This window comes from Geospiza fortis, unplaced genomic scaffold (assembly GCF_000277835.1).
Source record: "Geospiza fortis unplaced genomic scaffold, GeoFor_1.0 scaffold524, whole genome shotgun sequence".
Lineage (NCBI taxonomy): Eukaryota > Metazoa > Chordata > Aves > Passeriformes > Thraupidae > Geospiza > Geospiza fortis.
In genome coordinates, this window is record NW_005054437.1 from 279,409 (window position 1) to 291,948 (window position 12,540).

At 38.6% G+C, this 12,540-nt stretch overlaps 1 protein-coding gene across 4 annotated transcripts; it reads right to left on the reverse strand.

The window, feature by feature from the left end:
- Nucleotides 1-52: 52 nt before the first annotated feature.
- Nucleotides 53-12,279, reverse strand: UEVLD (UEV and lactate/malate dehyrogenase domains). Of its 4 annotated transcripts, none has more exons than XM_014309546.2 (13): nucleotides 12,215-12,279; nucleotides 11,573-11,694; nucleotides 10,945-11,029; nucleotides 10,252-10,314; nucleotides 9,371-9,534; nucleotides 8,401-8,536; nucleotides 7,850-7,971; nucleotides 7,110-7,215; nucleotides 5,247-5,417; nucleotides 4,301-4,474; nucleotides 3,928-4,012; nucleotides 3,191-3,314; nucleotides 53-1,888 (listed from the first exon to the last, which is right to left on the reverse strand). In XM_014309546.2, the coding sequence occupies exons 3-13, from the start codon at nucleotides 10,955-10,957 to the stop codon at nucleotides 1,724-1,726; spliced, it is 1,323 nt and encodes a 440-aa protein (XP_014165021.1). In that variant the 5' UTR covers nucleotides 10,958-11,029; nucleotides 11,573-11,694; nucleotides 12,215-12,279; the 3' UTR covers nucleotides 53-1,723. The 4 variants fall into 4 exon arrangements, with proteins under 4 accessions (XP_014165021.1, XP_030917978.1, XP_030917977.1 ...); XM_031062118.1 differs by having other exon boundaries at nucleotides 5,247-5,375; nucleotides 9,371-9,537; XM_031062117.1 differs by having other exon boundaries at nucleotides 9,371-9,537.
- Between the last annotated feature and the right edge of the window lie 261 nt (nucleotides 12,280-12,540).

Here is a 12,540-nt window from a genome sequence, read left to right on the forward strand (position 1 = left end):
GGAGGGCGGCCCGTGGTGTTAGCGAGGAGTACGACACAAACGCGACACCAGATTAATGCACAAAACACGCCTGTAAGAGCTGGCAGCATTTTAAGATTAAAATTATTACATAAACACCAAGCTAAATAAACGACAGCTTGAGTATTCGCATGAAAATAAATGCTCAACAGATGAGAAACACCACCATGAAAAAGAATGTAAAACCTTAAATTCATAGGTTTTTTTTTTTCAAAGTAAGTGAAAAAAACCAAACCCCAAAGTGAAGCTTTTAAAAAATATAGCAGCAAAGTTGGTTACCTGCAGCCATCACTAATTTTGCCCTGTCATTAACTATTACAGTGAAAGACATTTGGGAATTCCAAAAAAACAAAGGTCTGAATTACTGAAGGTTTTTTATTTCCATGTTTAATCCAGTTCTGAGATCAGTATACACTCAGAACTCCCTGCATGTATGGTTCTTTGTCAGATGGAACTAGAAGGCACAAAGGATCAGATCTTTTGCTCTGCCACAGATCCTACTTTTGCTCAGAACAAATTTCAAACAATATCTGGAAAGTTTCCAACAAGATTTGGGAAATTTCCAACCAGCCACCTCTCAAAGTGTAAATGTGGAATGACATTCCTAAGCTGCACACAGCAGGAGCGGAGCCCAAGTCCCCTGTGCCTGCCGTGTGATGCTGAGGTATAATCAGGAGTAACACAGTCTTTTACCAGCAGTAAATCAAGAAGTTAGAACCCAAAAAAAACCCTTGATCTCAAAACCATCTGGTTTTTATCTACAAATCCACATCCTGCTTTTTAATCACATCCTTGGTCTCCACGGAGAAGGGTTACAGGTTCTGTTGCCTTCTCTTGAGGCTGATGTAAAGCTCCCAGCCAGTTTGCTTTGACATCGGAATGTGCAGATACTCCTGTGCTGTTTAACTGCTGGATTTTATCTTTTACTTTTACTTGAAGCCCAGCTCCTGCTCCTCCATTCAGGAAGAGCCCCTGTTCCAGTGCTGCATGTGTGTAGTGAGAACTGCAGGTGCTTTAGTGCTCTGAATGTCCTCACAAAATAAAAGCAAGCACGTCATGATTGGAGTATTTCAGACATGATAAAGTGTGACCAGAAATCCATAGCCAATAGTTCAGGTTTGAAGGATACTGTGAACACCACGTTCCCCTTAGTAAATAGCAAAATACCAGGAGTCCATTGACATAAGATGTCCATTGACATCTTCAGCCACAGAAGATGGAGCTATGGAATTGCATCCCCAGTGCCTGTGGAGCTGGAGTGTGACTGTACCCTAAACAAGCCTCAGATACAGCATTTAAAAGCCATGAGGGAGGGTTCAAGTGGGCTGTGCACGCTGGAGTTTCTGCAGAGCTGAGTAAGCCCCTCTCTTTTGTCTCATAAAGAGGTGCAAAAAGCTAAGAATAACCCAAGAATCAGGCTATAACCGGCAGCCAAAACCCACAGGCAAGTGCCACCTGAATTTAGGTAGAATATTCTTCTGTGTTACCTGCCTCATTTTGGCTACCAAAAGTGCACTTCACAAAGAAAAAATTGCCATACAGTGTGGTATTAAATTATTTAAACCTAAACTGAGAAAGCACTTTGGGAAAGTAAAGTAACAAAGCTTCCTGTTTTCTACAGAAATCCTTATATATGAAGCAACCTCTTCTGCCTTGCAGATCTCCAACTTGAGGGAGCAGACACAGAGGCTTCCCTTGTGGTTCCTTACAATTTCAGCTGCTGCTGAAGGTCATGAATTGAGCCTGCACTGCTTTGCATTTTATCCTGCACCAGTGGGTCTTCCTCCAGTCTGACCATTTCAATCACTCCACTGCTTCCAAGAATACATGGGAGACTTAAGAACACTTCACTGTTTATATTGCAACATCCCTGAAACAACACACAAAGAATGCTGTCACACACACAGTTACTTATTTCTGCTGCAACAACACAAAAGCATACAATTACACAAAATGACTTGATTATTTTAATTAAGCAAGGATATTCCAACATATGGCATGTCTGGATAGGTCAAATTCTATTAATTTGATACTGTGCAGTGGATTACTGTATAGAAACTGTAAAATATTACCATGCAGATAAAAATTTGTGAACCATGCCACAATTGGGGAATTTTTCCAAGATGGATAGATAGATGTCTATAATGCAGATTATAGACAAAGTTTATAGAACTAAACACCATTTCTTGGCTAGAACAAGCAGGGACACTTCATAGTACAGTATCAGTCCTTTTAGGACTGAACAAAATAAATTAAACAACGCAGCCTAAGAACTGGGGAAAATTTCTCAAATATTGATCCCATACAGATCATGCAAAATAATCTATCAAATTTATATCCCTATAATTCAAGTTTACACTGTAGGTTGTGTTCATTTTTGTAATCTGGGACATTTTATGTTCTGTAGATACTTTAAGAGACTTGTGACTCCTCTGTATCTATATTTAGTTCAGGAATGATTAAAAACTTCACTTGAAACATAATGATTTAATTAGGTATGTGCTTGTACTCAATAAAATAAGCAGCCAGCTCAATTTCCCTGCACAGGAGCAGGCAAATTGTCCTTCTGAAGGCTCTAAACTGAAGTGACAAATAAATGTTTCTACATGGGTTTTCTCCTCATATGGAATGACCTAATGCTTTAATGAAGCCTCTTAGGAGAAACTTCAAACAAAATTCAGTCTACAGTTTTAAGTTAACTATTACTTCATAATCTCCTCTTAAGGAAAGTACTAAGGAGTAAAAAAACAGCTGTTTCAAAATCAAACAAAATGCTGGCAGAAAATGCATTTTTTACTTTCAGAAAAGATCCAAAATTCTTTTGGCTCCTAAAAAAGCCTACATTTAATACTAAGCACTCTGGAACTACAACTCACTTTTCATCTGCCAAATCCAGCTATTCCAGGGGTGCTGGGCAGCAATGTTAAATGTATTTTCTCTTTGGACTTGTATTTTTAGGAGAATAATCCACTTTTACTATTGGTTTCAGCTTAAAACAGTAAGTGATTTTTGCTCATTTTCGGACTAGGATTGAGAGCTGTTGTTGGAAGAAAGTAATTGCAGTAGCACTACTTCAGAACAATGAGAGTCTGTGCTGCTAAAATTAATGGTCATATCTGGTATAAATAATATAATTACAGTGCCAACCAAAAGGTATTATTAACACATTTACCTTTGCCAGAGTGGATACAGAATGAACCTTTCTTTTATCTTTCAGAATGCTGTCAACCAAATCAGCAACTGAGAGCCCAACAGACCAAGATCTCTGACCTTTTCCCTTTAGGACTTCCATGGCTCTACACATAAACCAGGAAAAGGAGAAAAACATGATGTTGAGATTGTAATTATTTTTATTTTGGTTTTTATGTAAAACCCAAAATACAGGTTTGAGTGTACCAGGTAAAAATATAATTTTCTATTTTGGAAAACAAGACAATAGAATAGAATTGCTGAAAAGAATTTCTTTACAATAATTTTTCTCTATACTTGTAACAATTCTCTTTTCTTTCAAGAGGTGTAACTGATAATTAAATCAGTTAAATTCATCCAAACTGGTGCTTGACTTTGAAGCAAATGCTTCCAACACAAGCTCTGAGAAAAGTGGGCCAGAAGGCTTATCTAGTATTTGTTTTAAATACACAATCAAATAGCTCTGATATTCTGCTGTATATTGTGGTGTCTCTTTACATTGCCACAGGCACAATGTTAGTAAGAATTTCAGAAAAACAGTGGCTGTATACAGATCCATAAAAGTGAATGACAACTTGACCTACAATTTCCTATAAACTCAATGTATGAACATTTTAGAGCAAGCTTTCCCCACTTCATAAAGAGCTGAAGAACATGTAAACAAGTGCCAAATCAAGTGCCTAAACATGAAGGAAAAAAAGAAGGTTATAATGGTGCTACCTGTTAGCCACCTTTTCCCTTGAGTTATGAGCAGCCACTGCTTCTGTTTGATTTGCAGCTACATTACAGCTGGTCCATGATGGTACTAAATAGAAACAACAACAACAACAACAAAAAGCATTTTAGGTTGTGGTTTGTTTTAGTTTTTTTTTTTTCTGTGACAAATGGCAAATACTTTTGGCTACTACTCCAGCTCTACAGATTTGGTGCCCCACAACTGCATTACTTAAAGCCATTATAATGAGAATTTACACTCTTCTTATTACTTTTCTCATTATCTTCATTACTTTTCTCAATTATTCTTTCATTATTCAGTTACTTGGGCACTGCCAGGACATTACATGCTCATGGTCATAAAAAAGCATCACTTTACCTTTGTCTTCCCCTTGTTCACCAATAACCCAGGCATCTTTTGCCAGCACCTCTGTTTTCAAAAGGTTGGTCAGGATGTACCGAAATCTCTCTGAATCGAGGTTGGCACCAACTCCAATTACTCTGCTTTTGGGAAATGAGCTCAGCTTCCATGACACAAATGCCATTACTTCAACTAAATGGCAAAGAAAAAAATCATGTTGTCAATGAAAGGCCACTCAAAATTCAACTCAACTGCAACTTTTGAATCATCATTATGAAAAACTCTGGACTTCTTTACTTTAGAAAAGCCATAAACATGTGGGAACATATTGGTGGCTTATTTCAACCTAAAACACAAAGTCAGGTGGGGAAGAAGTGAAAAAATAAGAACAACAATGGTAAGAGAGTAAGAAGAACTGTCTTCAATGCATTACACGATAGAGGCTCACACTTCCTTCCCTTTTCTTAGTAGTGATTTTGCTTTGTCTTTGTTCACAGTACCACTAACTTGGAAATTTAGACCTTCCACCAAAATCTAGCTGCAATATTCACTATTAATGCTATACTTTGTATCTGAGTAGCCTGTAAGCGTGATCATATGGCACATAACCCACATGGATCTATCCTTCCTGCAAGGAGAAATGTGCACATAAAACTCACAACTGGCAAGACAACAGCCAATGGATGCTAATGATGTAGACACAGTCAGGTTGAAACTATGCACAGAAACACACAGAAATACATACCTGTTACACAAAACAAAGTACATTATTTTCTTTTATCTTGATAACAGTAAAGAAAAAACTCTCAAAGACAGTGTCCTGCTCAAAGCTGAAAAGAAAAACATCTTTCAGAGTAGCAAGAATTTGTGACTAACCAGGTGTATTCAGCAGCATCATATTTTTAAAAGAGGCCAGAGAAAAAGCCAAGTGAGGGGCACAACCTTATGCAAAGTACCAGCATACCTGGATGAGAAGCAACAAGGAGAACAGCATTCTGACTGTAGTGGGAAACTGCTGGAATAATTCCTCTGAACAAATCCACATTGCTTTGTATGACATCGAGGTAAGTCTGAGCATTACCCAGAGAATTAACTGTAAGCACAACAACTTTGGAATCAGCTGAAGCAGAAAAATCTGAAAATATAAAGAAAATTAATTTTGACATTTATGTCATCCTACTGAGTTTTGGATGCAAAACCAAGAGCTGTTCTAAAGGCTGAACTACAGCATCAGCTTAATTAGGGATTCTTTGCCTCCTGTCCCTTTCATATCCCCCAGTGTGGAATTTAGCGCACTTCCACAGCACCTATAAAACACAGCTCTCCCACAGAGCTACTTTCCTGTTTTATAGGTGTCAAACACAAAAGGTTGACTATAATTTATCCAAGGTTACAGAGCAGAGACCAGAAAACATCTAGACAGCTTTGACAGATAAACTTTTCCAAGTTTTCTTGGCAAGAAAGAAAAAAAATCCATGAAAAGGCTCCTTAATTTTTTCCCAACTGTTAAAGAAGGGGAAAGACTTTTACTCCTTTATCTGAGGCTTCTTCTATAATTTTTGATCTTATACCTTAATCAAGGGCATGTAGACACATGAAAAGCACTCCAAAAGTCTATTTATTAACTCAAATAAAAGACAAATTATACTTATTAGCCCAAAGAAACACACAGCCACACTTGCTGCAGGAATTTTTAAGTCAAAGCTGCCTTGAGCAGGTATCTCTGAATATCTGAGTGCCACACAGGTGATCAGCCTGGACACAGAAATAAGGTGATTTGTCTGTTGCACCACTTTTGTAACCAGCTGAAGCCAAAGGAGAGGTTTAATGCACTGACAAATTAAAAACATACTAAGCAGGATACAATTAATACCAGCTTGCCCCAAAACTAGATACAAACATACTAAAATAGGTGACAGTATACAAGCATTTTGTAGTACTGTAACACTGCCAAGCTTCTTATATCACAGCTAGATGCAAGCATACAACAGGCAACCAGAGAGGCACAAGCAAGACTTGTGGTACAGTTGCACAACCAGGGTTCAGGCAAAAAGGTGTGCTAGCAGTAAAACCTGCAAGATAAGATCAAAGAATGTACAGCAGGCAATGCCAGGTGCAGAAAAAGCCACAAAGATGCCTGGTGGAACCAGAACTAGTCTCTGTCCCCAGAGTTAGATAAATTAAAAGAGAAGCACAAGAAAACCCCTTATTTCACCTTGCAAAGGGTGCAAGGAACATGGAAACATGACACATAAGCAAGGAAGAATGTTACTCAATTCAGCTCCAGCTTTCCCTGTGGAAAAACTTTTGAGCTGCATGACCTCAACCTCTGCAATCATCAAAGGCTACAACTAATCACTAATTAGAGAGACGTGGCACTGACTCTCTTGATTTGTATGCTCACAGCTGACTGAGGACAAGGTTATTAAGAACTCATTGTTTGAGTATGCAGTGATAGAGATCAAGGACTCACTACTGGCCATGTGCATGTTTAATGAACATCAGGCTAGAAAAGCAGCACTTTGAAACACACCTTTATTTATCAGCCTTTTGAACACTGCTTTCACAGCTTTCACTAATTCCCATGCAAATATTTTTTTCCCCTTCCCTTCCTCCCTCTGCCCATGACACAGAAATTCTAGCTTGGCTTCTCTGTGTTTCTGCATGAGTCCAATTTCAGCATTAGCCTCTTACCTGCAAGTACAGACTTTTAAAAAAAGACAGCCTATGTGCCACTGTATCTCCCCAGGTGTCCTGATCTTGTCACAATGAGCACAAGCACACAAAGTACAGCACCCACTCCTGCTCCAGAAACAACATCTCATACCTTTGCTGATCTCCACATTTGGCACAGCAAAAATCTCCAAATCCATGGTCCCTCCTTTTGCTGCACCTTCAGAAAGATCCAAAAGAACCACCTTGTCTGCAACATCCTGTATGAATAAAAATAATAGAGATTAGAATACAGATAAACCAAAACAAAACTTGTTTGTGTGGGAGTGAGGAATAAAAACCAAAATTCCTCCCATTGCATTGTTTGCTGTACTGTGCACAAATCAAACAAAATTTCTGGTCAAAATTACTGCCAAATCACAAAGAAAAGGATTTAGTTTTGTGAGTTTTTTGTTTGTTTTGTAATGTGGTTTTTTCCAGTTAGACTTCCTAAGCTACATTTGGGAAGTCAAAAATTACTGCTACTGTTGCTAAAAAATAGTTAGAATGTATTGTTACTGTTGTATCTAACATACAGCTGTGTTGAAGTACAGCCCATCTACAGATTATCCTTTTTCAGGGAACTAGGAGATCCCAGTTGTAAGAGGCTACTGCTGAGACAAGAATCCTTTAAGGATTTTCAAAGTAAGTGAATTCAATACTCAACCCTTCGAATTAAAAAAGCTGACTGAGAAACCAGGGCAGAAAATTAACACCTCTGCGTGTCCCTAAGTTAATTGAAGAGACAAATGACCTATGCAGTGACAGTTGTTAAAAGTGATGAGGTATTCCTTAGAACTAGATTGGAATCCTCTCTCTTAATCAGGTCTCTTGCTATTTTTAAGAATTATGTACCTTTGCTGCAACTGCTAGTACACATGCAATGCCAAGATCTCCAGCTCCAACAACAGTAATTTTGTCAAAACATCCTTCATTTTTTCTTCCAGTTTTACTCCTTGATTTCATGTCAGTCTCTCCTGCAATTAAAAGAAAACCACAAACTTGGGTGCTGGTCCACACTGTATCAATATGAGTATTGCTGCTTCATAAAGGATCATGGTTTTGCCAGAGTTAAATCAAGTTACATGGACTTTTTCAAAATAGCAGTCAAGACTGAGCACAGAAAATCCATCACAACTTGCAAGATGTAAAACAAATATTCCTCTCTAGACAGGAATGTTTTTTTCACTAAGCAGAAATACACAAGCATGACAATAGCAAGAAGTTAAACACTGATACCACAAAACCAGCACTCCCTTTGCTGCTGTTGCAGGTGTGCATACAGACCATGGCCATAAAATTTGTAACATATAAACCACGTAGGTTTCTTTGTGACATCAGGTAATGACAGTAAGTGAATATATTTTATAAGAACATTAGAAATGAGCCCATGAAAGCATCCCCACCTTCAGTAATCTTTGCAATATAGGAGAGAAGTTCTGATTGCCTGGCTGCATCAGAAGATGACAGTGAGTACAAAGGAAGCTCTTCCTCAAACTTTGCAATCATTTCCTTTATTAATCCAGTGAGAGTTGATTTAGGCTGAAATACAGCAGACAAACAGAAGACAAAACAGCTGAACTGCTACTTCATGTAGTGGTATCAGCTATGAACTGCCAGAGCCATACAAAATTTAATCGAATTATAAATACTGACACTCTTACCATTTATACAAACACCTAAGGGAGAGAAAAGCATCACTTTGAGAAGATACTTTCCAAACAGAAGTATGAGGAATTTAACAAAATCATTCTAAAATTGAAATTACCAGTGCTAGTAGTTTTTGAAGGCATCCATTGAATATATGGAAGCCTTTGATATAGCCACATCCAGTATTATAAAAGGGACAAATCCTAGCTAAAGAGAAGTTAGTTCAGTCTTCTTAGATGAGCTCAATTGTCCAGAGTTCTGGCCTCTCAGTCCTCCTCCAGGCAAAACACACTGTGAAGTCAGCAGAAGTTCCCTTAGGAATTTCTGTATCAATAATGTAAAATACAGCCCATTCATTTAAAAAAGTTTGCATTCATTAAATAATTTTTATTGGCCTGGCAGTCATATTTAAGTGAGTAATTTAACACAGTGCATAAAATAATTTATCAACAGCACTGACTTTTGAATCTCTGTGCTGTTTCAGAGTTCTGCCAAAAGAGACATATCCAAAAGGCAGAAACTTCCACTGAAATTTCCTGAGGGACACTGAACTGGGATAGCAAGAAAGTATCATGAGGCTTACATTGCTTTGTAAAGAATCAGTCCCTTTTTTCATTAGAATTACTTCCATCTGCTTTTCCAGCCTCAGACTGCCTGAAAGCTCCAGATGATACCCTGCAATATTCCCAAATGCTTCCCTCCCCTGTCAGCCACCCCACCTCTTACATGGCTCCAGTTCTGCAGGTAGGGCAGATAAATCCTGCCCCGTGCATCCACGTGTTTCCCCACTGCAATGCCCATGTTAGCAGTCGGCTTCAGGAAGCAAATGGGGGGAGCAAAGGGATGAGAATCCAGGATCCACAGCCGGACAGGTATGTTATAGGAATTACCTGCTGAAATAAAAGCCATTACTAATTTCTGCACTGAGAAGAGGCACTTAAGACCAGTTTGTGTGTGATGTAATTCACACTTTGTAGTAACAAAGGAAAAAGGCCTGACAGAGCACTTCCAGATTGACACTGGAAAATATTTATATTACTTAGGCTAATTAATAAAACCATAGCAACTTGAAATGCTACTTATTGTGCCTTTCTTAATATAAAGCTCTGTTGCTCTTTTGCTCCCAGGGTCCTCTCTCAGCCAACGTGCCCCCTTTTCCCAGCAAAGAAAAGTTTCATACATATATTTCATACCTATTTTATGACTTAACACCTAGTGCAAAAAAGCATCTGTAAAGAGCTTTGCATCAGACTTCAAAGGCTTTAAGTTGAAAATAAAAAATTGCCTACAAGTTATTTTTGGACACTGTCTATACAAGTGTAGGTCTCAGAGAATTCACACAGGCTCCATTAGCATCAAAGAGTTTGCCAACGTGGTCTCAAACAACACTAATTTTTAAATAGTTAATTTACTTTTTTAATTAATAACACCTAATTTCAGCATCTGTGCACTTCCTTCTGCGGTAGAAGTGACTTCTGCCAATTCACACAAAATATTTTCCAGTCCCCTTGGAAGACGCTTCACAGTGAACTGTTAAGAGGCAGTACCCAACACATTCTACATTTAGATTCATAGCTGCCAAGAAAATTACATTTGATTTATCTTACCATATTTCACTGGAACAGTGCCACTAAAATTCAGGAGGTCCTTCTGGGATCCATCCTTGAAAGCTGAAATTAAAAATGTAGTTAAAAAAAAATAACTCCTTTAAAACCTGGCATAGCAATCCCATCCACAACTACAAATATCCAACAGTGATTTTTCTTTAGAAATCAAATACACTGCTCCTGAAAGAACTAAGGCTAGAATATTACTAAGGTCCCTCCTACCTTTTACAATATTTTCTTAATGACATTTTAACAGAAATTCCATTGATATAACTAAGCACATCATTAGTCTGAAAACTCTTTGTCCTGAGTAATTCTGATGTTGCGGGAATTTCCAGTCAGGCTGATGGATTCTGGAAGGCACACTCTATAAGCTAAAGCCATCAAAATACTTTCAATACAATAATGAAATATGGGGAAATGGTGTTACATATAAAGAATTTAAAGTATCAATCTTCTATAATTACTGACAAGTTGAAGTAAGATGAAGTAAATGAGTTGCCAAGGTTTTTCTATGTATGCATCCTTGGAAGAGCATTCAGGAACAGTAACGTGGCATGAGAAATTTTACTGCAAGTCAACATAAAGACAGGAACACAACAGAAATATGTTCACATTCTATTAGACACAGTCTGCAATTATGCAAAGTAAGAATCCCCACAAATAGTTCAGAGTAAGCGTATCACTTCTTACTGTATGTGTTCATGGAAAAGGTGAAGTTGGGGTAGGTCTTGCTAACATCCTTCAGCTCTTCTATGGTCAGGTCTCTGAACTTGTACTGTGAAGAGGGAGAAACAAATAAGGAAAAAAGTTTCACTCCAAAGGCTTCTGTAGGAGAGTTAGGGAAAAGGATACTATAGAAGGCAGAAACACAAGAAGGGGAAGGTAATAATTACTTTCAGTATTATAAATAGTTTTGAAGTGAAACAAATTATCAAAAAGAATTGATTACAAAAGACTTTGAAGCTATTGCAGGTCTGCTGTTGAAATTCTGAACATCACTCCTTATATACCATTTCTTCCCCTTTACAGCTGTGTGTGCAGAAGTTTAGCAAACCTTAGTCTCCTCTGCACGTATTAAAAAGAATATAAAAATATGAACCTCTTAGGAAAAGGAGGTTATTTTCTTACTGCCACAGTTAAACTCAGATCCACCTGCACACATTTTAGAAGAGCTTACTAACATGTCACTTTCCACAAATGTGTCAAATGTGTAAGTAATTAGCCTCTAGGAATTTTTTTTCCTTTTTAAGCTGTCCTTGAGAGCTGAGAAAATTAATTGCTGCTGCTTCATTGAAACTGTCCCTAGCCAGTCCAATACCTGAACTTCCAAGAGATTTGCATCCTCCCACGTCCCAAAGTTACAGAGTATTTTCCATTTCCTAGATTAGAGCCTCTGCTTCTCCTTTAGGAAACTTGGTGCTGTGTTTTTGGAACCCTTGCCTAAGCAAACAAAACTGCTGTCTGACAGTGGCTAAAGAGCTGCTCACTGCCCTGGAATAATTGTCACAAAACAGTAGCTAAAATCGAATTTCTCTTCGGTCTGCTGCCCCAGCAGCAATGTGACAGCTGTAAGCATGGTAGAGTTATTTTCTACTGTCTACAGGAAAACAGAGCTACTGACAAAAAAACACCTTTCAGTCAGCTTCTCCCCATCACTGGATTCTGCAAAGTCATGCAGAAAAAAAGAAAAAAGAATCCAATGTTCCCTAATTATGAATGTCTACACAACCTACACTTAGGGCATTTTTGGAGGTGTTGATATATCTGGTTGTGAAACCAAAGTCATCTTTCCCCAGCTGGCCTCCTTCTACTCATAATACAAAACATTCCTATCAAGCAGTTTGTCCTCTTCTAAAGATCACAGGATTTACGGGGTGACTCACATACAGACCTTCCTCATTTCGCACCCAAAATTATTCGGCAAGCCCGAAGCCCAAATACAACCCCCTCAGTTTCTCACTTGGGAATGAAAACGCTCAGAGCGATGCTACAACAACACGCCTGTCTCCTAAGGCATGGAAGGGCTAACGCGGGGAATGCCAAAAGAAAAGAAAAGAAAAAAAAAAACAGTAAAAAAAAAGTTTGGATTTCCGATGAGTGAAGAGTAAGGTTTGAGTCGTGAGGCACGGCGTGGACCACCGGGGTAAACTGATGCGTGGTGCAACTTAAAGCTCGGCTGTATTAGGAGCCAGCGCAGACACCGGGATGCGAAGGTGCAAAGGGACGGGACGGGACGGGACGGGACAGGAGGGGACGGGAGTCCCTCGCGGCCGCCCCAGGACGCCG